The sequence below is a fragment of the Micropterus dolomieu genome, linkage group LG06, assembly GCF_021292245.1.
Source record: "Micropterus dolomieu isolate WLL.071019.BEF.003 ecotype Adirondacks linkage group LG06, ASM2129224v1, whole genome shotgun sequence".
Classification (NCBI taxonomy): Eukaryota; Metazoa; Chordata; class Actinopteri; order Centrarchiformes; family Centrarchidae; genus Micropterus; species Micropterus dolomieu.
The window spans coordinates 25,658,637-25,684,990 of NC_060155.1; the positions used below are offsets into that span (position 1 = coordinate 25,658,637).

A 26,354-nucleotide genomic window follows, 5' to 3' on the forward strand; every position below is an offset into this window, starting at 1 on the left:
TTCTCAGGTCTGGAACCAGGCACAGGAAACTTTGCCTTGTATATAAAATTATACTGTTTTATACTGTTCTCATATCCATCCCAACACACACATATGCATACAAGAAGAAACTCTTACCCGATGTGTTCAATTTACTATCTTGGGTGCTGTTAACTGACATTCCTGCAGGGGGTGGAACAGGAAGTAAAACATTGGTGTCGCAGCTCCCATGATGCCTCTTTGGAGGTGGAGATGAAGGCATTACAGGTGACGCCATTAATGGGGATGACATAATTGACCCCATTGCAGCTGCAGCTTCTTTGCCGTCTGTAACAGTGAGTGAGCGTCGGACGGCCACATGTGGGTAGGGCACCCTGGGTGGGCATGGTGTTCCCATCAGTGCAAAATTCGGCATGTTGGGTGTCATCAATGGCGAGCCTCCCAAACCGGTGGGATACGTTCCAGCCATTATCATGGGAACAGACAGGTGTGAACAGTCAGACATTGCGCGTCTCACTGCAGTCCGCTGCGGCAGTTCACTGCTTTGGTTAGTTTTTGTCTCTCTGTTTAAGTTAGCACTTGATCCCACTCCCACATCCTCAACTTGACTTAAATCCTGTGACAGGCTATGTCTTGCAACTCCGCCTGTTACACCTCTAGCAGGTGGAGTACTTGACCCAGTCCTCCTCTTTTCAGTATGGCTTAAGTTTTGTCTTTCCACCCCAGTCTTCCCTACACCACCCCCCCCAACACCAGCGTTAGCTCCGTCAGCCGAGGCTGGAGGCAGGCCTGTTCTAGGTCCTGCATAGGCACCAGCACCACTGGTAGTACCAGTAGGCTGTGTATCAGCACTCTCCTTTTCTAAAGATGGCTTGAGAGTTTGATTTCCAGTTAGAACTGCAACTGAATTTTCTTTCAGATTTCCAAGTAGGCCTCCAGATGTAGAGGGCATAATAGATTTCTTGTCATCCTCTTTATTTCCTGGACTTGGTCTGGTACTTTCAGGAAAGCAAGCGTTCATTGTGTTTACCTCCTCAAGCCCTGAGGTCTGTTTTGAAGGAGGAAGAAAGTCCTGTCCTTGGGCGGACTCTTGAGATCCCTGCATATAATATCCATCTTTATATCCCCTTGAAGTGGGCTTAAGGTCTAGCGCAGAATTTGGAAAGGATCTCCCAGGTGAGAAAGAAGGGGAAGAGTGGGAAGACAGCGGGCTGCCAGGGCTTTGTCCTGTACTTCCTAAAGCCCCCACTTCCCCTCCCACCCTATGTCCATCCTCCCTCAGTCGCCCTCCTCTGGATCCCTCATCCTCTATCTCTAGCACTGGCATCTTGAAGCTTAGAGTTCCTCCAACCCCTGCCACCGTCCCAGACAATGTCCCCTCAGTCCTGCCTCGCCCTAATTTAACCTCATCTTCTATCAAAGTTATTTTGGGCCCCCCCTGTGTGGCCGTGACAACCTGCCCCTCTGGTGCCATCTGGCCTTGGCAGTGCCTGTCACTGTGCTGGTCAGAGGCTGCGCTGGAGGTTGACAGTGGAGAGGAGGCCAGGACCACGGGGATGTTGGCACCAGAGAGGGTATTGGGAGGTTTGTGCTGCAGTTGGTGCTGCTGCTGTTGATGCCCACTGGAAGGTTGTCCGTACCCGCTGCTTCCACTAATAATGCCAGGCTGCTGCCATGGCGAGCCAGACAGGAAGGACATTCTTCTGCTCTGTTGTCAGGTGCTCTTGTCGTGCTCTTTTTCTGGCTTGATCTCTTGTCAGTCTCTTCTTTTCTCTCTTATTTACTTCTTTTTGTAGTTGTTTTCTTCTTTCTCTCTGTCTTCAGTTTTTCCTCCTGCCTTTTCTCTCCAGTATCGTTTTACCCTTGTCCAGGAGGCAGAAATGTCCTCAATATCCAAAGTGTTAAGAGCTTGGCAAGTGGAGAAAGGAATGCATCCTTTCTTTTTTTAAAGTGACGCCTCAGAGTTGTGAGTGTGTGAAACTGCAGTGATGTGTGGGAAGTGCATGTGTGCATGCAAAGTGCATGTGTGTGTTTACAAGCGAGGCAAAAGAAACGCGTGTGAGAGTGAGTGTGTATGTGTGTCTGGTCGTCTCAGCTTCTCTCTGAGCACTGCACGGATCAGCTGTGGGGCTAAATTGCACCTTGCGCTCTCTCTCCATCTCTCTCTCTCTCTCTCTCTCTCTCTGTGACGTCACACAGTCACATGACAGCCCGGAATATTCCCTCATTCGCTGGAGCAACATTTCAGCATCTAGCCCCTAGCGACAAACATGCACAGGCATACACACATGAAAACAGAAGATTGCACAAACAGTGGCAAACATACAGGCACACACACATGCACACACAAACAGATCAATGGCTGCCACAGTTACTCAGCTGACATATGACAGCCTCTGTTCACATGTTGATACAGAGTGAGAGACACAAGGAGAGATTAGGGAGTCAGTGGACACTGTAATCATCCTGACTAGACTCTGATTAGACTTTGTCTCCATCTTCTATCAGCACGTGACTGGCCACAGAGGAGAAAACAAACAAACCCAAAAATGTATATTTGAAAGCTATAATTTACCACACTGACGTCATGGGGTGATACTGTGTGCGTATGAAGGAACAGTGTGCCCTGAACCTGTCTTGATTAACTTGTGCCTTCACTGAAAAGTTGCTATAAGTTTGGCGTTTTGTTTTCGTTGGCAGGAGTTACAGATATATTTTCTACACATACTGAATAAAAAACAGAAGGTTCAAGTTTCAAGGTACATTTATCTGTCATTCTACAACACAGGTGTTCTGCAGTGTTGAGCACTAGAGTGGAGGCTGCCAATCCAAACTGTCTGGGGTCTGTTTATGAGGTTGTTCAATCTCCAGAGTTGCAGAGTGTGGTACTCCAGCCCAGAGTACTAAGTTTGCCAATGAATTGTGTTGAATGCTGACTTTAAATCAACGCCAGCATTCTGATGTAGGTGTGGCTATTTTCAAGGTGTGTGAAGACTGATGCTGTTTTCAAAGCATGAATGGCGGTGAGTACCACAGGGCAGTAGTCATTTAGACTAGACAGTGACAGTGATATGTCAAAAATGTTGGTAATCACAATCAACTAGCTGATTACCCAGCATATTCACTCTCAGCAGGATTCTTCTCACATCCACTGTGGATACTGACAGTGGCTTGATTTGTTGAAATCAAAGTGAGCATAAAATGTGTTTAGCTCATCTGGCGACATGGACATGATGGGGCCAGTCCAACTTTTGCAGCCTGTGGTCTGAATTGCTTGCATGTTTTTGGTGTTGTTGGTGTTGAGCTTTCTCTCCAGTCTCTCCATTTGCAGTGTGTAAGCTGGACTCTTTAGCGGTAAAATAAAGTAACACGTTCTGAGTCAGGCCAATATTGCACTATTTCCTATATCCTTTGGTAACTAACTTTGTACACTTGGTCTGTGATGGTATGAAGACTCATCTGTTGCAATTCATTAAGTTTGATAGCTCTCCTTGTCTGTATAATGGTCAAGGCCATTCCTATGGTGCCCCTATGGTAATGATACCCCATAACACTAAACACACCATTAATTAAATTAGGATAATGTCCAAACGCTTTCCAAGACCACCTCAATAAATACAGTACATGACTATAGGAAGCTGTGGTGAGCTGAGTGTGATGTAAATAACTGGAGTTTTCTCCTTCTAAAATGGTGCAATATCCCACTACACTCTGCTCAAGATTTGTACTACAGCTTTGCAAGGAGGATTAAAACTGTTCTGATGGCAAAGGGTCTCATCCTCTACCATGACTCTCCTATCTCCATGTTTTTGCCTAGCACTGACTTTTTGGACTTAACTGTGAAATTGTGTGTATGAGCTAACTGTCAGTGTTGCATTACACCTACTAAAAATTGTGGGCATTACAATACAAGCATTACAATATTAAATTTACAGCTACATTCTAGGATTTTTACTGATACTCTTCCACAGTGGCATTCTGTGTGACACTAACATCATCAACTCTAAGTGCAATGTAGAGAGCATAAACTGACTTCAAGGAGTGCAACCATCTGGAACTCAGTTTTCTCTCTTGACAGAATCTCTACTGGAACTGGACCTTCTTCTGCTTGCTTAAAGCACTGAGCAACCTTTCCTAAAGACCAAGGCCTCTCACAATATTCAGTGCATGCATCACATAAGCAGGGCCATGATGACAGAGAGATTGATCTATGAGTCTCAAAATATCAGATGGAATATCTGAGTGAAACAGACTAACACCACTGACTGACGTGGAATTAAATTGTTTCCACTTAAAGCTATATCACATTCAGAAGTGGACAGTTTGGTTTATAGATGGAAGAGCTGGACTTTGTGTTTCACAACTCTGATCATTTTACTGTGTACAAACATTACTGATGAAATATTAAAATAATACAATTTTTATATAGTGTTATTCCCAGTATTAAAATATATGTCAATGCTTTTATCGTAGGTTCCAGTGTTGTGTTTTGAATTTAGTTGGATATAGATTATGCCTTGAAAAGTACATAAGTTAGACCCGAACATTTCTTGTGCCCTCTCAGAATTTGAAGCCTACATGTATCTTTAACACCTCTACGTTTTCCTCCTACAGATTTTTAGTTAAATCTTGAATCACTTACACCTTCTTTACTTCATGTTTATGTCTCCACTGTTTCATCCTGCATTTCTTCTTCCCTTTTGTCCCACCTCTTCTCATCCCTTAATTCAATTTAATTCATTAGGGCTTTATTGGCATGGGAAACAGACAGTTACATTGCCAAAGCGAGTGTGAATTAAAAACATGCACGTAAACAGAATAACTGTGCTATTAAAAAATGCATTCATATATATTTACAGCTAAGTAAAATAAGATATGTGTGTGTGCATCTTGCTACTGCGGCAGTTTGTATTTATCACAAGCGGCACAAGTGGGTATATTTCTCAAATCTAGTCTCCTATCATGCGTGCGCACGTGTGACTCAGGCTTCAGCTGCATGAAACAAGTGATTTATATTTGCATAAATTATTTTATGACAACATCAGGGATGATGTAATCAGCCCATTTTGGAATTTGATAAAAGTGAAAGTTCTGTGTTTCAGTAAACACATCCAGTAAAAATTTTCAAACCTATGCTACCAACAGCATTGCCAGCAACAAGACAATGTTCACACTGTTAAAAGTGATGATATAACAGAAAATGTTCAGTGCTGTCAGAAGACAAAAGGACCTAAACAGAGGTGGAAAGCACTGACAGCTAGTACATGTGTACTGTAATATGTCTAGAGTAATATTGCAGTATTGGTAAATATCTCTAGAGTATCTTTGGGGGCCAATTTTAAATAAATGCCTGGTAAAAACATCTATCTGAAGTTTTTCACTGCACATGACAACTGACTGTCTCCCGTTGACCGTACTTCACCCAAAACACACCCGAGGCCTGTGCCAAAATAACAAGAGCAGCTTGTCAAGCTTGACTGAAAATGAATGAGTATTATTACATAATCCTCTGTAAACAATTTGTCTACTGTAACCACAGATGAAGAGACAGAGACAGAGAGGAAGAGGAAGACATTAGAGTGTTGTTCAGTTTCAATAGACTTGGAAAGGGTCAACGTTACGCAAGAAATCCAAGGAAAGCTTCTGTTAAAGTTTGGGTCAGGCTCGGTGGTGTTCTCAGGTTAAACTAGAGAAATGTGTAGGTTTCACAGCTGAGGTTCTGGCATTTCAGCGACAAGAAAAGTTCAAGTCTGCAACTCAGAAGACACAGAGATTCTCTCCTTCACAAACTGTAATCACTCTCATGTGATAATGGATCAAAGGACATTCTAGCTGGTGAAGCTAGGAATTTGCAGGATGTACATTACTTAGTTGAACTGTCATTTCTGAAAGCCTGTGGCAGTGACCTTTAGCTGATACTCCTGCTGATGTCAGTTTCACTGTAGCTGCATCGAGCAACGCCTTTTCTCTGTCCAGTTCACTAGCAGCTAGAAGTTTCATCTCATTTTCTTCATGATGTCCCAGAAAACCATGCCAGTGTACAGCCCCAGATGTGTTTGATTTGCATTTTGCTTGTTAAATTTCTTCAAGTGGGTTTATTGTGGATGTAGTTTTAGTGTTACTAAGACTTTACAAGCATTGAGCCTGAAGATTAAAGTTATGGTCCTACCCAGATCAGATCCAACTGCCATTTAATTTCATCATTTACTCTTAATGTTAGCCATTTTCTGTTTGGGAGAGGGGGTTAATTTGCCCTGAGCAATTACCAGAGACTGATGTATCTGTCATTTTCTGTGAACTTTTATGTAGAACAGCTGATGTAAATGTGGGACTGCTAATCCTAACTATAAAGCTAATGTTTTTAAACGGACCAGTGTGCAGGATTTAATGACATCTAGCTGTAAGGTTTCTGTTTGTAACCAACTGATAATTGTTCTACTCACCCTCCTGTTCCAACCATGTAAGTGAACCTACGGTGGCCACTAAAGTTGCGAAAAACATGAAAAGGGCCTGTCTAGAGCCTGTGTTTGGTTTATCTGTTAGGGCTGTTAACAAATCCCATAAAAAGACAATGATTGTGTGTTTCAAAGCTAATATATTTATTCCTCTTTGCCATTGAGCTCCACTAACAAATGCACTATTTACTGCTGTTAGAGTAACATTAACTAAAAATAACAGTGCTCAAGTATTTTAGGACATTACAAAGGCTTTACAGTAGGAACCAATAGGCTCCTATTGGAGCCACAGACAGGGTAGGGAAGTTGGGCATTATTGATAGATGGATAGATCACATTATTGATTTATTATTGTTTTTGTTCTTTATTGTTGTGTTTATTGTTTTTTCTTTTCATGGGATTTTTAACAATAAGAAAATAAAACAATAACACCAGCTTTACACACTTATTAATGTTTGCTAGCTGGTTCTGTCCTCACAGACAGCAATGGACTGTTCATTCTCATTATTTCACCAGTTTCTGCAACTACTCAAGGCTTCACAAACCACACAGTGCACAATATGATTTGACTGTTTGTTTGTTTTGATATCTTTATGATTTTTTTTATATTGCTGTTTATATTTGAGGTGTTTTTTTATAGTGTGTACAATCTATGCAAAATTGACAAGTTATAGAAAGGCAGCTATTTTCCATGTATTTTATATTTGACATATTCATCGCTTTTTACTATCCTTTTAAAACGTTTATTTTTTAGTTGGTTTAGTAAGTTGATGGTACATGGCTTTATTTTGCCTGTGACAGGACTGTTGCTTTAAAAAGTCTAATGCTAAACATGTCTGAAAAGTTTAATGATAAATTTAAGGTTGTTATATTTGGCTCCCCAAGTGAAACTGTAAAATCTCTACAACTTTGGCAACCTGGACACTAACAAGCTAGACCACAGAGACATTCTGTAGGATACAAGGAAGACAAATACAGTTCAAAAGCAGAAGAGCAAAACAGCAAGTCATATATTTAGAAAAGGCTGCTGACGGCTTAATTTAAATCTGATACTCTTGTGGCTTTCTGCGCAGGCAGAAATCACAGAGGTTACTGAAAGTCCTCCTTTTGAAGGTCACAGATTGTTGAACATCAGCTGGAGGTAGAGGAAACAGAGAGAGAGGATACTACAGCTGGTCGCCCGTGATGCTGGGCAGAGAGAGAGAGAGTTGGGTGGGGGAATAGGGGGGTAGAGATGTGGGGAGGGGAGGAAGAGCAGTAGGGAGGAGGATCTTGTCAGAGCGTTTCTATTTTTACTCTTCGACCTCACTGACTGTCACACCCAGTCCATCCCTTCTCTATCCCTCCATCCCTATCTCGCCGTGTCTTTGTTTCCATGGCAACCGCCAACCATGTCTCCATGACTACCCCTTCTTCCCCCACACTACCCCCACCACCCCCAATCGCTGTAATCATTACGATGCCGCAGCGACACAGGGAATCTGGGTAGGAGAGGGGAAGACGTGACGTGGATGGAGGAGACAAAAAGGGCAAAGAGATGGAGGTTGGAGGAAGAGGAAAGGGCACAGAGAGAGAGAGAGAGAGCTGGGAGATGGAGGAAGGTGGACAGAGGGACTGATGAAGACAGATGGGGGAGACAGAGGAATCTGGGAATAGATAAAGATGAGTGATGATCAAGGGCAACAGGTGAATTGATGGAGGAAGGGAGGAAAGGGGAAAGGGAAAAAAACATGGTGGTGGTAGGGAAGTGGGGGCAAAGGGAGATTAGAACAAATACAGCGAGGAACTGAAACATAAGAGTGGAAGTAGAGATAAAGATAGTGATTGGGTTGAAAGGAACAAAAAAAGGAGGACAAGGATAACATTCCCCCCCAAAAAAAACTCTCCACTACCCCACTTCTTACTTCCGTCGCTTTAATCTGGTCTGTCTGTCTCTCTGTGGTCAGAAATTTGTTTGGAAAGACTCAAGTACAGTTTTTAAATAGAGAACTTAAATTTGGAAAAGGATCAGAGGAAAAAATTGTGTTGACCTAATGTTTCTAAAATCAAGAAAACATCAATTATGGTAGCTTCTCTGGCAGCCTCTACATCGCAATTTATGTTACACGTCAATGAATCAGAGTTGGCAGGAAAACAGGAAGAAGGAAGAACTTTCAGGCATTCTAGCAACAGCAGATGAGAACGAGCGAAAGGCCAAAATTTACCATAAATATCGGGTACAGAAGATAGACAGGCCTGAAAGGAATAGTGCAAAAGATGGGCTGAAGAAGGTAAAAGATAACTGAGGACAGATATAGATCAACTCAGTGATTAGGGTGCCCTCTATGAGATCCTGCAGTTTGCAGTGCTTCTGGTGGGTTCACTCATGAGGAAAATCACATAGAGGGAAGCTCCCATATAGATCCATAACGTGCAGAGAAACTGAATAAGCCTTAATGAGGAGTGAGAATTCTAATGAGTTAATAATGTGATGACAGATGCTGGTTATCCTGCTATGGCTTTGATGATGATGGTTATCAAGGCAGGTCAGAAATTTGCCAAGTCCAAAATATTATGAGTAAAGGAACCTGTCAACCAAAATAAGTTGACCACCAACAAAAAGTGTTTCTACAGTTCCATCTCTACTGTGCTTTTTTTGGTGCAAAAATCACGACTAACAATTTCACATGATCTTATGCACGGCCTCCCTGTCTTCTGGGTTTGACTTTCAATCAATATAGTGAGGGAATCCAATGCTGTTCTGCAGTTGTCACTCTTCCAAACTTCTCCAGCACATAAACACATGTAAAAGATTTTCAAGGGGCCTTGCACTTCTCAAATCATTACAACAAAATGATATGGTACAGTAGCTTTGACAAAAATAAAACAAAATGAATTCAGTGTGATGAGGAAAGGAAATTTAGCGTATCCTAATCTTAGAAATTATTGTAATGGAATCATAGAAATGAATAGAAACCAATGCCTGCTTAGAAAGGAAAAAACATTCATTCACTGAGCTAATATCAGCGGCATATCCAGCCCATCCTCATCAGAAAACCAGCCATACGGGTCAATTATGCAGCAGCTTATTGCAACCCATATTTACGTTTATCGTTAATATATGGACACATGACGGTGGCCAAAGAGGAAGTCAGGTGATGTAGAGGGCGACAAAGCTGGTGCTACTAGGTGGGTGGAATTGGTGGATAGATGAGTCAAGTAAGGAGCCCGAGGTTCAAGTACTGTGTGAAAGAAAGTCAAAGTTGACCTGTTTGAAGTCAAATAACGTTTCATAGGTAAGTTACGTACGCTTACTTATTTTAAACCAAACCATGACCTTTTTCTAAACCTAACCAAGTAGTTTTGTTGCCTAAACCTAACCAAACTAAAACTGTTTCACAACGCTAACACAACATTAACCATGTATTTATGTAACTGACTGACTTTATGTAACTGTGACTTATGTAATGCACTTAACGTTCCATATGCCTGTTGCCGGACTGGTACTTTCCAGCAGTCATGGGTATGGTGACGTGTTGGCCTATAAGTCTAACTCTATAGTTTACTATGTTATTGTATGGTTTTGACTATATTCAGCATGAGGACTGCAGGTACAGTTTGGTCTATTAACTCAACTCAAAGATAGTGAATGTACAATGATATAGGACAGAAAAAAACAAACTACAAATCCTCACATTTGAGCAGCTGGAACTAGAAAATGGTTTTGCAGTTGTTTTTGAATAATAACTTGATAACTTGTACTACAGCTACATTTTCCTCACATGAACAAACTCAAAAAAGAAATACTAACATTTTCTTAAAGAAATGACATGTGCTTTGCCAAATACTGGATTCAGATTTGGGAACATTTCTAATCCAGGAGCCAGTCTGTCTAATGCTCTGCAGTTATTTGTCTTTGCCAACAGAAGCCAGTTGCCTCTGATGAGCTCTAGCTGCAACAGTTTGTGGTCAGAGCTGCAGTCCTCCTAGCAAGCACCTGATGGAACCAATGAGCAGGGTAGAGACTCAACAACCCCGCACTGCCTTACAACCAACAAACAATGCAAAATGATTATTTATCTGCAATGTTAGTGAGCCAACCAGACAAAACGCGGGTCCCCAGTGATTATCTCAATTTATATTCATAATTTTAACCTCACTGGCTTGCTTTCAAGGACAAAACTAGGTCATTGCGTCTGTGTGTGTGTGTGTGTGTGTGTGTGTGTGTGTGTGTGTGTGTGTGTGTCTTTACTCACTGGCAAAAGATAGTTACTGCTTTGCTTTGCCAACAAGAATGCATTCTCTGTCTCTGCCACACACATGCACATAGTTTATCTGTCTGAATTTTGAGCCTTCATTACAGACACTGACAAGCTTTCACACATACAGGACACAGGCATGAATGCCCATTTCTCCTCTCCACCTTAAAGGCTACACACACACACCTAAGTACATGGTAAAGACTGAGGGTGTCATTGCCTTTTGTAAGGATGAAATAGTACTAAGTGTACTAAGTATTGAAGAAAAGATAGGTAGATATGAAGACAGAGCGCAGGTTTATAAATACAAACAGACAAGATAAAGGGAAACAGACACAGACAGAAAAGAGGTAACAAAGCAGACATCTACCAAACCTTTAGCCAAGGAACCAGTCAGCTGTTAATAACTCTTTTAGAGTACATTCACTGATTCCCAGTCTTTCAGAAACACAGTATCTGCTCCACCCCGACCCCTAGTTGCTCCAGAGGCATGTGACCTCATATAATAGGTCACATGCCTCATAACATAACATATAAAGCAATTGCAAGTTGCTTTGGATAAAAGTGTCAGCTAAATGAATAATGTAAGGAAAGAGCATCACCTAAAGAAACCTAACCTGAATCATAAATTTCCAATAACACATTGTTGAGATTTTTGGGAAATGCAGTGTAGAAACAGCAATATGCAGCATGCCAAAATGTTATTAGTATTAGAAAGAATCACAAACTTAGTGATTACCTAATGATAGGGCCTAATGAATATTAATAGCTCAATTTCTACTGGGCTGTCTCCCCTGTTTGAAAAATAACACACTGTACTGTTTGCACTGACATCTTAATAACCTCCATTTTTCAAATCCTATAAAATTTGTGTGACTGTAGTGGCACCAGACCTCGGTCAAGTCCAGCACTTAGAGAGGCTGCAGAGCAACATATCCTGGGAAAACTTAGTGCTAACTGAATAAGCAAAGTAGATGGATGGATTGCGCTATCCTCTGCAGCAGCGACGGCCTTTTAATGAACACAAAGATCCACGGACTTGCGATAAATGAAGAGCCACATGTTTCCTCTAAAGATTCGTGCTTCTTGAGACACATGAGATACTGACAGTTAAAGTTGCATTTGTCATTGGATCATAGTGCTAATTTGTCGAGTACACAATGCCTCACATATCCCTGAACTGACAATAGTCAAACACCAATTCATATGGTGTGAAGTAATGCCATCTGGTAGACACTGTCATGTTCATAACAACTCAGTAACATATTGGCAAAGATACAGTTCATCCTGGCTGATCATGCTTCGACAAGTTAAAATGTCTCTCGTGAAAAGGGTCTATTTCACCAACTCTGGATGAGCTCTAGATCTACTATCCCGGTATACTTCCTGGTATAGTCTAGTTAATGTTCTAATGAAAGCTGATTTCACCTGCTGAGATACAGTTGGGATTCAGATTGTACCAAAAGAAGATAATATGATGATTTGTGTTATGCTATGCTGATGTCAATTCAAATTAAGACACAACATACATCATTTAAATATTAAAGCATCATCAGCCAAACCTCTTGCTTCACTTGTTTTGGTTTTTTTTAAACAAAAGCTTTGTTTGGGCCTGATTTTAGTCAGTGTGACTCTATTCTGTATGTGCAAATCCTACACATAATTCATAATTCAAGTCATAATTGTTACAACTACGTGTAGGCAAAAATTAATACCACAATCAATCACAATTTTATCGCAATCATGTATCTTTTTTCCCAATTTTGAAATGCATGAAACAGCTTATGAATTTCTCCATTTGCACCAATAAAACACACTATTGCATTAAAGATACCACATAGGTTTCAAAATGAATCTTAAGTTGTAAACAGATGACTAAAGATAACATAATCATAAAATAACACTTTTCAAGTACTCACAACAGTTGCATCATTTACAATATGACACCCAGGAAAGAACAACATGAAGTGATTCATCCAGTCAGCATAGCCATCTAGTTAATGTCAAAGCTAGTCAATGAGGTTATGTTAAGTTTGAAAACAGAAGTAAGAGGAAATTAAACAACTCAGTCTCTACATTTGCCAACAAAGTAGATTGTAGACACTTTAGATCACAATCTCAATCTCTAAAATCATCAGATTGCCCACCCCTAGTTAAAAACACTCATGTAAATAAATTAAATAACTATTCACCACAGAAAACACAGTAATACCACTGTGGGGTCAGAGATGATCAACATCCCCTACAAAGTTCCACATGAGAATAAAATATTATGCAAACTTGATAAAAGGGAACCTGTCTTACCTGTTGTTCAAGGTCACATAATTGGTGGCATTATAAAAAACAAAAGAAGGGAAGGGGAGAAGAGAGGAAAAAAGATCTCATCAGCTTCACTGCATTAAATACAGTTCTCCAAAATCAACCCAAACAATGTCTCAGCGTTAGCCCTGCTATTATTCATGAATGTGCTTCAAAACTCAGTTCGAATTTCTGGAAGTTACAGGACATTTTAGAGATTTGTCACTATTACAGCTAGAAGGCCAGTGTGAAAGAAAAAAACTGTGTTATTGAATGCTACTATGTCAGAATAAAGGTCTACGGTGTCCGAATTTGGATGCTAGAGCAACAGTCAGATTCAATAAATTGTTCAAAAGCAGCGAACACACATTTCCTATCAGTGTCAAGTATTGGGTCAAGTTTTAGTAGTAGGAAAGAGCTGTGGAGAAGCATCGAGAGAATCACACTGGAAAAGCTTCATTCAGCAGATTGTGGGATGTAGCCAGAGACAAAGTACTCAGGATTGAAACCCAGCATTATCAGGAGGAAGACACATTACAATGAGGTCATTTCAGGGTTTCCCCCAGTGTACAAGAGGTCAGGCAGGCCAAAAGGACAGCTGGCATAGGCACTGGACTGGACTAGACTGTCCGTAACTATGTGGTTGTTACAGTCATGGGGATGGTCAACTATATCTGTCAAAGTTATGTCATACACATCGCTTTTTTAGACTAGCTCAAGGTCAAGAGTCTGCAGTTCTGTAATTCTGTCGTAATAACTGGGGGAAACCCTGATATTTGACAGTGATTTTATTTCTTATTTAGGACAGCATACCAGGATAAAATATTCAAACCTAGGACTAGGATTTTAATGGGAACAATAACATGGATTTTTCAACTGCACTTTGCATTGCAGGGTCAAGGTCACAAGTGATTAAAACCAATGAATCTCATTTTAGACACTGTAACTCTTGAAGTTTAATTCTTGACCCTGAAAATGCACTTAGAGGGCACTTTATTACGTACACCTGTAAAATCTAACGTAATCCAAGTTCTGCGGATTTACCAGGTCATAGTTTGTGATGGTGTTGTACTGGGCTGCATAACATTCAGTTGTTTCTAATATCTAAACACACCATTTACTCTATACAGGTAGAATAAACCAGGGCTTTTGTATTGAAAGATTATACAGGTGTACCTAAACAAGTGGACAGTGTATTTTCAGTTTGACAAAATATCTTTACTCAAAACCCCCTTACTGGAAGTCTTCTGGAGCTTTGGGCCACATATTGTGGCCTTTATCATTGTATGGAGTTTGCACATGGAGATGGTTCAGTAGTCATCATATTGCTTAAGTATGGAACTATTGTTATTGACAGGTGGCCGTATATTGGCGGGTTTAGACATCCAGTAAGGGGACATTGAATGAAGGGATTTTTTGTCAAACTGTCTAATGGGTTCAAATAATGTATACTTAAGAATTCACAGGATAGCTGACTGGAGTATTTTGGACACTAAGTTTAAAAATATTAGATTACTCCACTTTGGTCTTCAGTGGGTAGCATGTGTCAGATTTGCTACCTAAATGTGAATGTCGTACATTCTCTTACAGCATTCCCCCTTCTACAGAAAAATCAGCTTTGAGAAAATGTGGTCAAACCTATTTTAAACAGTTGCAACAAAACACCAAATATATACACAATAATCCCAAGGGGCATCAAGTAAATTGAATTATTGCAGGTTGTGCCTTACAAACCTAAACCATATTTTACATTATCAGTAAGCACAGCCATGTTTACTTTTAATTTCTCTTCTACACCGCACTAATTTGGCTCTATGCAGTTGATAAAACACAACAACTATGATATTATTTACTTTATTTACTTTATAAAGCTAAAAATGCATTAGCAAACTAGCTTTGCCATGCAAGGACCCAGGTTATGTGTGTGTTTCTATAGACAGAGCGGGGATAGACGTATACACAGGAAGCTGACAATCAGATGAAACTGTAGACAGTGCAGCAAGCATAGATAATGGAGCTATCAGAAGCAGCAGGTCAAGAAATTCAGGTAACAGATACACGGAGGCAGGCAAAGTGAAATCAAATCAGACAACTTCTCACTTTGCCCATGTAGTTTTGTTAATATAGGGCCCGACCAGCACATTACATTTGTGTCCCATTCTCATGCCAACAGCTGGGAAGAGTGAATTATCTGAACACAAATGTTTCTCTGGTACATTTTTGAGATGAAACCATATTTCTTTAAAATATAATGACTAATAATAATAAAGAGCAGATTTGTTCGCACATCTATTGTAGATATCTTAAAAACAGATTAAAACATTCTACATTTCTCTGTCGGGCACTGGTTATTACAAATACATCGAGGAACGGATCAAGTCGACCAGGCAGACCTGGCGCTCGATCCACAGACAAAGAGCCATGCATATAAGAAGACAAACAGAAGCTACTTCCTCCTATCCTAGCCTACAATCATTTTGCTCTAATTTGCCCATTGTTATTCATAATCTTCCCTGTAGTTCACCAACCTTCCAGTGGGGGGAGCTGTGACGACGAGGACTCCTGGTGCTCTGAGTGTGCAGGGAGAGAGGGAGGGGCTGCAGGGGTGATGGAAGAAGGGAGAGTGGTTGTTACTGAGCTAAATGGTGTGACTACATTTTGGGGGGGAGTGCCTGATGTGGGAGAGGCTTCATTCCTACGGGGAGAAGCAGAGGACTTAAGGGCAGTGTCTGAGGTGGTAGTGGACACCGTAGCAGTGGTTGCCGTGTAGGCTGCTGCTGCTGTAACAGGAGTGGAGGAGGTCTTAACAGATGTGGCCGTGGAGGATATGAGTGTGGCTGAGGGAACAAAAGGCTGGGCATCAACGTTGAGGGAGGATCCGACTGCACTTGTAGGTGGGTGTGGGTCTGCGGCACCTAAGGGTGATGGGTTGGTGGACAAAGCGGAAGTAGGAGGAAAGTCTATAGTGCTCTTGGAGGGATTGAAAACAGAAGAAGCTTGTGAAGCAGGGATGGAGGTCTCTGTCGGGGTGGAATTTGACAGGAGAGCGGTAGCAAGGGAGGGGGTGTTTATTATAGGGGTGGTGGTCTGTGAGTCAGGAGTGGAGCCTGGGGGGGTCTGGAGGACAGAATCCAGGAAAGAGAAGGTCTGGGAGACTGGGCTCAGATTGTCCCCTGCCATCAATGCTAGACTACTGCTAACATCCCCAGCTAAACTACTCTTGTTGGCAGCACTAGCCACTAAACTAACGTTAGGTTCAGGATTGCTGGTCGAAACTTTGTCTTCGTTTGCTTTTTGACCACCTTTAGCAGACATCAGGAAATCGTCTACACACATCGGCTCATAGGAGCGTGGAGATGAATCTGTTACAGGGCTAGCATGCAAACTGTTGGTGAAACTTGTGGGTATTTGTGCGGGGGCAGATGGCAAAACAGGGCTGGGGCTGGAGTTTGGAGCTCTGGAGTCAAAAGGACCAGAGTCTGCAGTTGCAGTCCAGGTAGGAGCGACTGTAGCCAACGTGGGGGAGATGGGCTGCTGGGGAGCCCCCCACTCCTCTGGAAGTCTTGCCCGACTCTTAGCCTTCCTGCTTTTCACTCGTCCCCCTCCTCCACTCTCTCTGATCTCCCACTCTCGGTTCTCCTCCTCGTCTACGTCCTCCTCTGCCTCCCATCCACCCTTATCCTGCATCCCATGCTTGTCTGATTGGCCAATGTTATTCTCCTGGCTATCCAAGAAGGCGTAGACCTCGCCACGGTCCTTCCTCTTCTTCTTCTTCCGTCTCTGCTGTTGCTTGCCAGCCTTGCCCCCCGGCCCCACTCTCTCGGGGCTGAGGGGATCGGAGGTGGAGGAACTGGGACTGCTGTCGTCCATTGAGCCGCTGGGAGAGAGGACGGGAGCTGCCGGGGGGGGGGGAGGGTTTTATAAGAGGAGGAACCAATCACATACTGTGTTAAAGAATCACCTGCCAAAAAGCCATCAGATTATCGTTACCATAGTTGGTTGCACTACTTCATGTCTAAATTGTTTAATGTTTCATGGCAGTAAATGAGTGTAATCACTGGTCTCATTAAAAGAGTAAGGTCCATACCAGTTGAAGTGATATTTTGAAGAACGGTGGCTTGTAGAATTACCATTAACTGAAGTTGGATTATTGGTCTGTGATACCACAGAATTAGTTGCTCTTTCTTACACAGAGCATGTGATAAACTCATAGCTATTATTTTCTATGATTTTGCATGTAGTATATCGAATAGGTTGGCATTGGGACAATAATTGGGATTAGGGTACCCCTATTAGGGGACTAAGCCACTCCTAGTGAATGTATCAGTATTTCAGGGTGTGCTTACAGAGAGGCTTAATCCAGTCGCTTGGATTGTTTGCACATACACTATAAATATCGGCAGCCTTGTGTGGCACCAGAGGGATCTGCGCAAAAGTTTATTAAATTGCCTCAAGTGATCCAACACAAGGCTTCAACAAGTTTATCTGAAATTATTTAATTAAAGCCATGACTACAATAACGCAGACAACCTCTATGCTTAAGACATACATAATCCATACCTGACTACAAAGAGCCCTGACTTATAAAACAGTTGAATATCAGTCACTTCAGTGAAGGTAGTGATCCACGTAGGGGTGTCAAATTCCACTGAATTCTTCTTGTATTGTCTCAAAGACGGCCAATAGACAGGACTGAAAAGACGGTGTATATAATGTTTGCTTTTTGTGAGTAGCATAAAGGCAAGGCAAGTTTATTTGTATAGCACATTTCAACAACAAGGTAATTCAAAGTGCTTTACATAAAAGAACAGGAAAATATAAAAAAGTTTTAAAAGTTAAACAGAAAATAAAAACAGGCAGGTCTACGACCTTTGCTTATTTTACTCCTTTGATTCCCCATCTCCCACTCTATCCCCCCTTTAGTTACTTAGGGACTCTAATCCTAAGGGGACTCAAACCCTTCTTTAGATCTTGTTATACAACCCTGTGTTGTAAAATAATAAATAAATCTACCTTATAAGTTATGGAAAGACCATCTCTGCCAGTATCACTGTTGAACTTTGAGGAACATTGAGGAAGAAAGGCATTTCCATTACTTTCTGAGGTCGCCATCTAAACATGACAACTATTATTATAGTGCACCTACTGAGACTTGATGACACTGGGTGGGGGCAGCAACTGTAAGATTACTTTTGGCAAATACTAGGATAGCAGCACTGCATTTAGTAACATTTGATTTTTAGTATAACATACTGCAACATGCATGTTAGCATTGCACTCAGATGACATATTTTATACATATAAGTAAGGCCCCTTGCCCTCTCCTTTGCTTTGTTGCATATGCTGCTTGTGCAGACAATATGCAAGAATGAAAGTTAAAGTTTTCTTCCCTGTGTGTTCCCGGCCATAGTAACCATAGTCTGACTGCTTTTAGGCTCCTTTTGCAAATCCTTTTGAACGTTTCCATAAATTATGATGTATGTGATGGTGCCTGCTTTTATAAATACATTGAACCTGTACTTTACTCACCTGTTAAAGACAATGATTCTGTTTCTATGGTTCAGTGGGCTAATGTGCATTATCAATTTACATTAAGAAATATAGTTACAGGTGCTATTTCAGAGAAACATAATGAATCAGCACTGGGCATCGTTTGATAAGAATTTGCTCTGATTTATCTGCTTTGCTGTGTCACGGTTGCAACATGGCTGTGACTCATCTCTGCTGCATTTCACATAAAACAATGTTTTTATGAGAATTTGCCAAATTGTTATGGTAATTTTGTAGGACCAAAGCTGACTGTGATTGGAGATCTACTCTATATCTACAATTTACATCTAACTCTAGATCATTGCTTTTTTGTCATTAAGGGGTAAATTCTATACCAATAATTCCAATGAATACAGTAAAATTGGAGGAAATGAAAGGTGAAAGATCCATTGTATGGTCATATCATATTGTGTACATTTTCAATTACGGAACTGACTGTGCTTTAAGAAAGCACTTTTAGTCAAACAATGTTGTGTGATTCTCTCTTTCTGTGAGGAAAAAGTCACCTCTTCTAAACAACATCATCATCATCATCAACATCAACATCATCATCATCATTTTCAGCATGACCCAGCGAGCAGAGCTGGTGTCGTGTAGGAAGCAGTCACACATAACAGAGCAAGACAAACACATTGGGAGCAATAGAGCTCTGAAGCTACATAAAAAAGTAAATGAATCAAGCTAATTTCAAACAGTGTCTAGCATGCATGATTAAGAAAAAATGCATGCATGTATGAAGAATCATGGTAGTAAATGGATCATTGTCATTCATGCAGAAATGCTAAAATGATCCAAAATGACACATTAAACTTGTGTGATGTGACAGAATCACAAAACAATGACAAACTGTGCACATGCAAGCTTTAACAGTCAACTAAAGAAATTCAGCTTGCACTGAAATGATCACTTCATTTGTCTGACCCCACTGTTTTCTCTCGTTTGGGGATGAAGTCATCACATTTGGGGATGGCTTTCCCCTCTGAAGACATATTTCTCATTTATTCCTGACAAGTACTTTATCAGCTCAACAAGGAGCGACTGAAAAATGAACAGACAGATAGAGGAACAGACCACATAAATAAATCTCTCTGACCTATACAGCTCTCTCAGTCTGCTCATCATGCCCTCCGACTGTTTAAATTAGTATTCCATGTCAGTTTTCACCCTCCTTTCCCCTCTTTTCCTCTCAGTCTTACATCACTGGATGTGAAACCACAAAAAGGTGCGTTCCTCTGACACTTCCCTGTATTATGAAATTGATTAAAAGTTGCTATTTTCTCCCTTTGGCCTCCAATGCTTCCCCGGCTATAAACAGCTCAGAGAAGGGACGAGGCCGGGGCATTATCATCTATATTTAATGTGAAAAGGTATTTAATGGGATATTAATCTAGAGTCTGGCAAACTGCCAAGCGAAACATTAATGTTTGAGTGCTGGCTGTCTGTGTGAGAGTTAATCTAAAATTTCATGAAGAACAGGTATGTAGAACAGTTTCAAGCACAGGAACACAGTTTGAAAACAGGCAACATAGACAGAGCGGAAGACTGGTTGGAAAATGTATCGTCAGTGCCAAGCAGAAGTTTATTAGCTACAAAAATACCGATGTCCATACACTGCAAGTCTTAAGCATCAATCTAAATGCACCCGGGCCACAAAAACTAGTGAATTAGAGAGGAGACAATAAGTGTAAACGACAGTTATTTGGATTTATAGAGCAGGTCACAGGTGGTACTTTTGTTACTTGTGCAAATATATTATGCTTACTTATTTGGCTAAACAGAGGATAGACTGATCCAACCGGACTAGAGACTCCTTCTGTGAAAAAAGTAACTTTTTTATGAAAAGATGATCATCGTTTGACTTCTTTAGAATTTACGTGATGTGAGGCAGCAGGAAGCAGAAAGATATGACTTGCCATTACTCTAAAAGTTTCATTATGCCTGCCAGCAGGAATGACCTATTCAGCTGCCCTAATAAATGCTCTTATAGAAAGAACAATTAAGAGAAAGACATAAAGATAAATTACACAGCTATTAAAACAGCTAAATCTTTACTAAAGAAAAAGCCTTTTTTCTTTAAACATCTTTAGATTTAGATTTTTCAATGCATATGTGCAAAAGCAATCGTGACACTTGCATTACTATTGGAGTGAGTGCCTTTTGTCATTTTCTGATATTGTGCATGCTGGTGCTCTGTCATGGCTTACTGGGACACTTAAATAGAACAGAGTCATTATTAATGTTATTACAAACACATGTTCTCCCTCATTATGGATATGACTTTGCACAATATGAAATCCAGCGCTCTGACAGATAGCTGGAGGTGGAGCTCATCGCTAATTCTGTACTGTGAGCTAACCAGTAAGCGTCCTTCTTGAGATAATAAACATTTCCATTACTCATTACTTTTGTAATTAATGCAGTTTAAGGCACAAAAACAATGTATCATGTTTATCTGCTCATATTCCAGCATCCTTTGCACTATGCTCCATCGCACTGTGTACATGTGTACATGTATGATGGATGCGTATGTGCACCTGTTTATCTCATCCACCTGTGACATGTACATAATAATAATAATAATAATCATAATAATAATAATAATTTACTACTATATCCTTTGCACTCTGCTCATTGCATTGTCTCAATCTGTCTATATTGTTTTTGTTTATATATATATATATGTTCTCTATACTGTAGCCTGTGTCATATTTTATTATTGTATTATTGTATAAGTAAGAACATCGTGTTGTACAATCCTGAGTCAAATTCCTTGTATGTGTACACATACCTGGAAATAAAGCTGATTCTGATTCTGAACTCTAATCAGTTTGGTCTGCTTCCTACCCATCTCACTGATGATGCAGCTCAGAAACCCAATATATGAAAGACTGCACTAATATAGACAGATTGCAGTGTTAACTGGATATAGGTTTTACTTAAGGTTTAACAAAGAAGAAAGAAAGAAGGTTCGCTTATTTAAAGCTTATATTTTATGTATGTATTGTAGGGCTGGACAATAAAACAATAACAATAATTATCGCAATATAATTTTTTTCAATAACAATATAACAAATGTTCAATAAATAGTCAATAAATGTTTGATTTTATCCACTTGAATAATACACAAATTAGGAGCAAAAATCAATCTTTAAACTCGAAAGACATAATGATTTGATACTTATCGTGATAATTATCAATATCAAAAGATATTAAACTTTTTATCGTGATAACATTTTTGGCCATATCGTCCAGCCCTAATGTATGGTTGTCATGCAAATTATGTGACAGGATTGGTCCATTTACAGAATGTCTGCAGATATTTTGTGTGATGGAGCGGACAGCTAAACACAGAATTTTAAAATGGCAGCATGTGGTTACATCACTAAAGTCTCTTCCTTGAAAATGTAATGAGGAGGGTTTTTTTATACAAATATAACTACAATTTTCATTCTAAATAATGCTGTCATTATTGCAGATATTGTTAGGTAACAACTCATTTGGGGTAAAATACAATCATTCCTTAATTTATCCCTGGTTTCCAAAAGATGTCTGTTGAAATATCCTGCAGTGTATTGTCCTTTGTTTTGCGCAGATGACACAGATCACAACATAACTTTTACATAACAATCAGCTTGTACCACAGCAAGCTTTAAGCTAGCTGATTTAGTACACTAAGGCTACGTTCACACTGCAGGCCTTTATGCTCAGATTTATTTGAAAAATCTCCTCACGGTCCGCTGTCCGTTCTGTGTGTGCCCTGAAAAAAATGTTGTACACAGCTCTGGCTCTTTAAATGGGAAACAAACAAAGTGGCTTGGACCGAGCCACACATCACTTTTCCAGCCATGACTTGTGGATAGAATGACTTGCCCGCTGACATTCAGCTTACTTTCTAGTTTATTAAGACATGCTGATGTTGTGATGTCAGCTATAGTAACAGGAGATTTGTGAATATTGCTGTTAGCAGGTGTGGTGGCCCTGGGTCTCGTCCTCTCTGCATGTTAGCTTAATGTTAGTTTCGCAGCAGCAACTGTAACAACAGCATGCTAACTCACGACTTAGCTAACGTTAATTACATTACCTGCTGTGTCGCTCTATATCAGGATTTTTGTCATGGTGTTGGATCTCTACAGAATTGTTTACTGCACCTTTTAATGTGACCCAGATTGGACTCCAGTTTGTATCTGTATATGAAAGTGGCCCAAATCAAACTGGAAAAAAAACAGATCTGAGTCACACATGAGAAAAAGTATTTCATTTGGGTCACTTTGGCCTGCAGTCTGAACGCAGTCTAACAAAACAGAACGGAGAAGAGGTAAAGAATAAAATCCTGAATAAGAGCTGGTTAAATGTTTAATAAGTAATGCACTACTGAAACTCACTGAGTCATTTTTAAAGTTCAGATGAGGGCTTTGGGGTTCTGTCGTTGAATTCTTTATTTGTTGCCTATTTCCCTCGCCTGAGGCTTTTAGGAGGAGTCACAGTCTGCCTGAATGAAAATAAATATCTGAATATGAAATGTAGTGTTACACAGAAGACTGAAAAGGGCATGGTGTGTTGCCCTATCTTTGCAGTTAAATCCTCCTGTGGGTTTGTGGGTTTGTTGATCAGCAACCACACATTCAGCTAATGTTATTCACTCAAGCAGCTATTGATTATTATACACATTGACAATTCATCGTGAGAGGCAACTAGAAATTTCATTGGAAGCACTAAGTTGCCTATAGGCTGCTTTTTTTTTTCTCCATCAAACTGCAGTAACTACTGAAGGCATAAAATGATGTCCTGTGTTTATCATTTAAAAGGGTCACTGCATAAGTCACATCTGTCTGTTCATCCAGTTTGTCAGTAGCAAAAGAGAATCGCAAAGTACACAAAGCGTGAAGCCATGAGGCAACCAGCGAACTAAAAACTGAGCTGGAACTGTTCCACCTTAAAAACAGCTGGAAAAGGCTGCCCTCTGCTGCTGAAAGCATGTCCTGTGTAATCAGGTTGTTACTCTTCTCTTGCCACCGCCTGTCCCAGCTGCCCTGTTACAGAAACCCATGCAAATTTCTAAAAACAAGATTAGCATAACATTTTAGGTTCTTAAGAGTTTGACTTTTCAATTTGGGCCAGGGATCTAGCTCTAACCTTCTTTGTAACTGTGTGACAAATCCAACACTGCCTGAAACATACATTAAAACTCCTCCTCTCTCCTCATTCTCCTGACTCCTTCCTCCTCTCCTGCCCCAGCATATGGAAACACGTACAACCAACCCTCTGTCTGATACCTGTAGAATGATCCATAGAGTGGATTCCCGGGCCACCAGAAGATAACAGATCACTGGTTTTAAACGAACTGCTTCCACTGGTGGTTTTGTTTTCCACACCAAACAGGCCTGAATTCTTCTGGGTGTCCATAGCTGAACCCATCCCACTCTGGCCGAGAGTGGAGCTCATACTGGTCTGAAATGGTGGCAGGCTGGACCCCATGGTCCCCCCCATCCCAGACTGAGAGAAGCCTGAGGGAGAGACAGAACACAGAGATACATCACCAGACAATTGGCTCTAAGACAAATGTACATAAAAAAGCTATACACACTATATATATACCACTTGCTGCTTTTTATTTAAAAAAAGTCTTAATTCACATACTGTATAGTAATAGCGTTGAGACCAAGAAATAGAATTATTTGGTAACACCATAACCAGATTGGCCTATTTACATACTGTTATGGAGTCATAATAGGTATTTGTATTCGAGTGATTGTGAGTTTTTGGTGCCTTTGATCCTGTTATGTGTGTTGTTTTCTCAGTATGCTGAGTTGCAGGTGGCAGCTGATTGGACAGAAGACTGACGGTGCCTCCAGATCTCTGTATATTTAATAATAATTTCTACTGTGATTGTTAAATATTTCTAACATTTATAATAAATGCCATCAGAATAATTTGATACATTCTACACTCATAAACGTTCCACACATAGTTGCTTTAGTGACTTTATTTGTTGTGGGTGGTTACACCTTTCCTTTGCAATAGACGGGTTTCTCCTTTACAAACAATCCTGGAGGGAAGGGGGAGAAAACATGCTGCCACAACGTCATGATAGCTTATGCTTATTTATGGTCACTTTATTTAGGATTTAGAAATTAAGCAATTTACTGGAAACCAGTCAAAGTACCTGTTTGAAAATGAGAAGCCCCATTGTCACCTGACGCAGCTTGTCCAGTTTGTAATGTCTGGACAATCGGTACAGAACCGCCCCACACAGGAAACAATAATAGTCTTTGCCCCAGGAAATGACAGGTCAATGAGAGCAGACCTTGACAAGCAGCTAAGGTTCCCCACCGATATCGCCACCACCACACTGAGACCTGACATCGTCCTGTGGTCGGCAACCAAGAAGCGTGTTAGTAGAGCTGACAGTTCCATGCGAGGGGGTCATCCAGGAAGCACATGAAAGGAAAAAGTTGTTGTATGCTGAAGTAGTGGCAGAATGTTGGAGAGCAACAAACTATTAAGTGGATGCTGGCTGCCGCGGTTTTGTGAGCGTCTCTATACAGTGTTTCCAGAGAGACATTGTCTTCAAGGCAACAAAAGTCAAGAAGCAGAAAATGAAGGTTTCTGACTCTGGTTGCGAAGAAGAGACAATAGCTGGGGGAACAGAGAAGCCACATTGTGGAACCACTTAGGTATCTAAATCCAGCTGAGACGTCCACTGCCCCAACACCATGAGATGTTCTGGGATTAAATGGGCAAAACGTCAATGAAGGATAATTCCCACCTTTAGTATCTCTGGAAGGCTAACATGACCCATGAAAGTCCAGTGAGAAACGTCATTTAAAAGCAATGATAATGATAGAAAGTTAGCTCTACAGGTAGTGATGAAAAAGAGTGTCAACCAGCAGCAGAGGTTATAAGCACCGTAGCCCTGCTGGAGCGCCCCCCTCACACAAGTAACATTACCTTAACAAAAAGTAATGTTGTATGGAATACCTCCCGTTTCCTGCTGAGCACAGAACATCGGTCATTCTGGATTTTGTCGGCATGTATAAAAATCCTGCAGGCAAAAATTAACTCATAACTCAATTAAAATCATAACAAACTCTATCAAGACAGGATTTTTTTCAAAACACACGCCTGATTGTTTTCTCTGATGTAGCCATCAAACTGCACCTCTACCAGTCGCACTTTGAAACTCCAAGTCAAACTGATCACCAGTATATTGATCAAAGAGCCTGACAAACTTTCACACAATTAATTTAACAGCCATAAACACACAGTAACAGTGAGCTGTTTTACCTTAAAACAAGTGTTTTTCTTAACCAGGTTCTGTGAAAAACAATCCACCACCTTCCAGCACTTTGCACCACTTATAATCCATGACTCTAGCCACCACTCTGAGCTAACTGGAAGGTTCTTGAGTTAATGAACATTTTCTGGTACCGAACACAGCCTCAGAGGTTGATGAGGGCCAGTCTGACAACAGGGAATACAGTACAGAAGTGATTTACAGCGTCTCAGACGAGGAGTCCGACTCCGGGGAAGAGGAAGACATGGTGGTTCAGGCGGGGACAGAAGAGGCATCAAGTGGGAGAGGAGCGAGAGGGAACTCACATTCAAGTTGGTGAATTAAGGGCCAGAGCTGATGATTGTTGTAACAGTGGAAAGGCTAACCAAGATGGTTTTGGAGAGTTTTATTCAGTTTTTGTCGAGTTTGAATAAAGTTTGAATGAAGTGTGTTTTATGATGAATTAAGAAGGCAATTAGTTTGGTGAAAGAGAGAAACTTGAAATCAGTAGGTTGTATTTTTCTATTTGATAAGGAAAATAGGTGTACAAATATTTCCTTT

General features: G+C 40.7%; 1 protein-coding gene across 1 annotated transcript in view; it reads right to left on the bottom strand.

Moving 5' to 3' along the window:
- LOC123972533 (flocculation protein FLO11-like) overlaps positions 1-26,354 on the bottom strand; it is a 76,348-nt gene that overhangs the window by 12,757 nt on the left and 37,237 nt on the right. Inside the window, exons 5-6 of the mRNA XM_046052059.1 lie at positions 23,794-24,024; positions 15,499-16,866 (exon numbers count right to left, since the gene is read on the bottom strand). Coding sequence (XP_045908015.1) covers positions 15,499-16,866; positions 23,794-24,024 — 1,599 coding nt within the window. The remainder of the gene's footprint in view (positions 1-15,498; positions 16,867-23,793; positions 24,025-26,354) is intronic.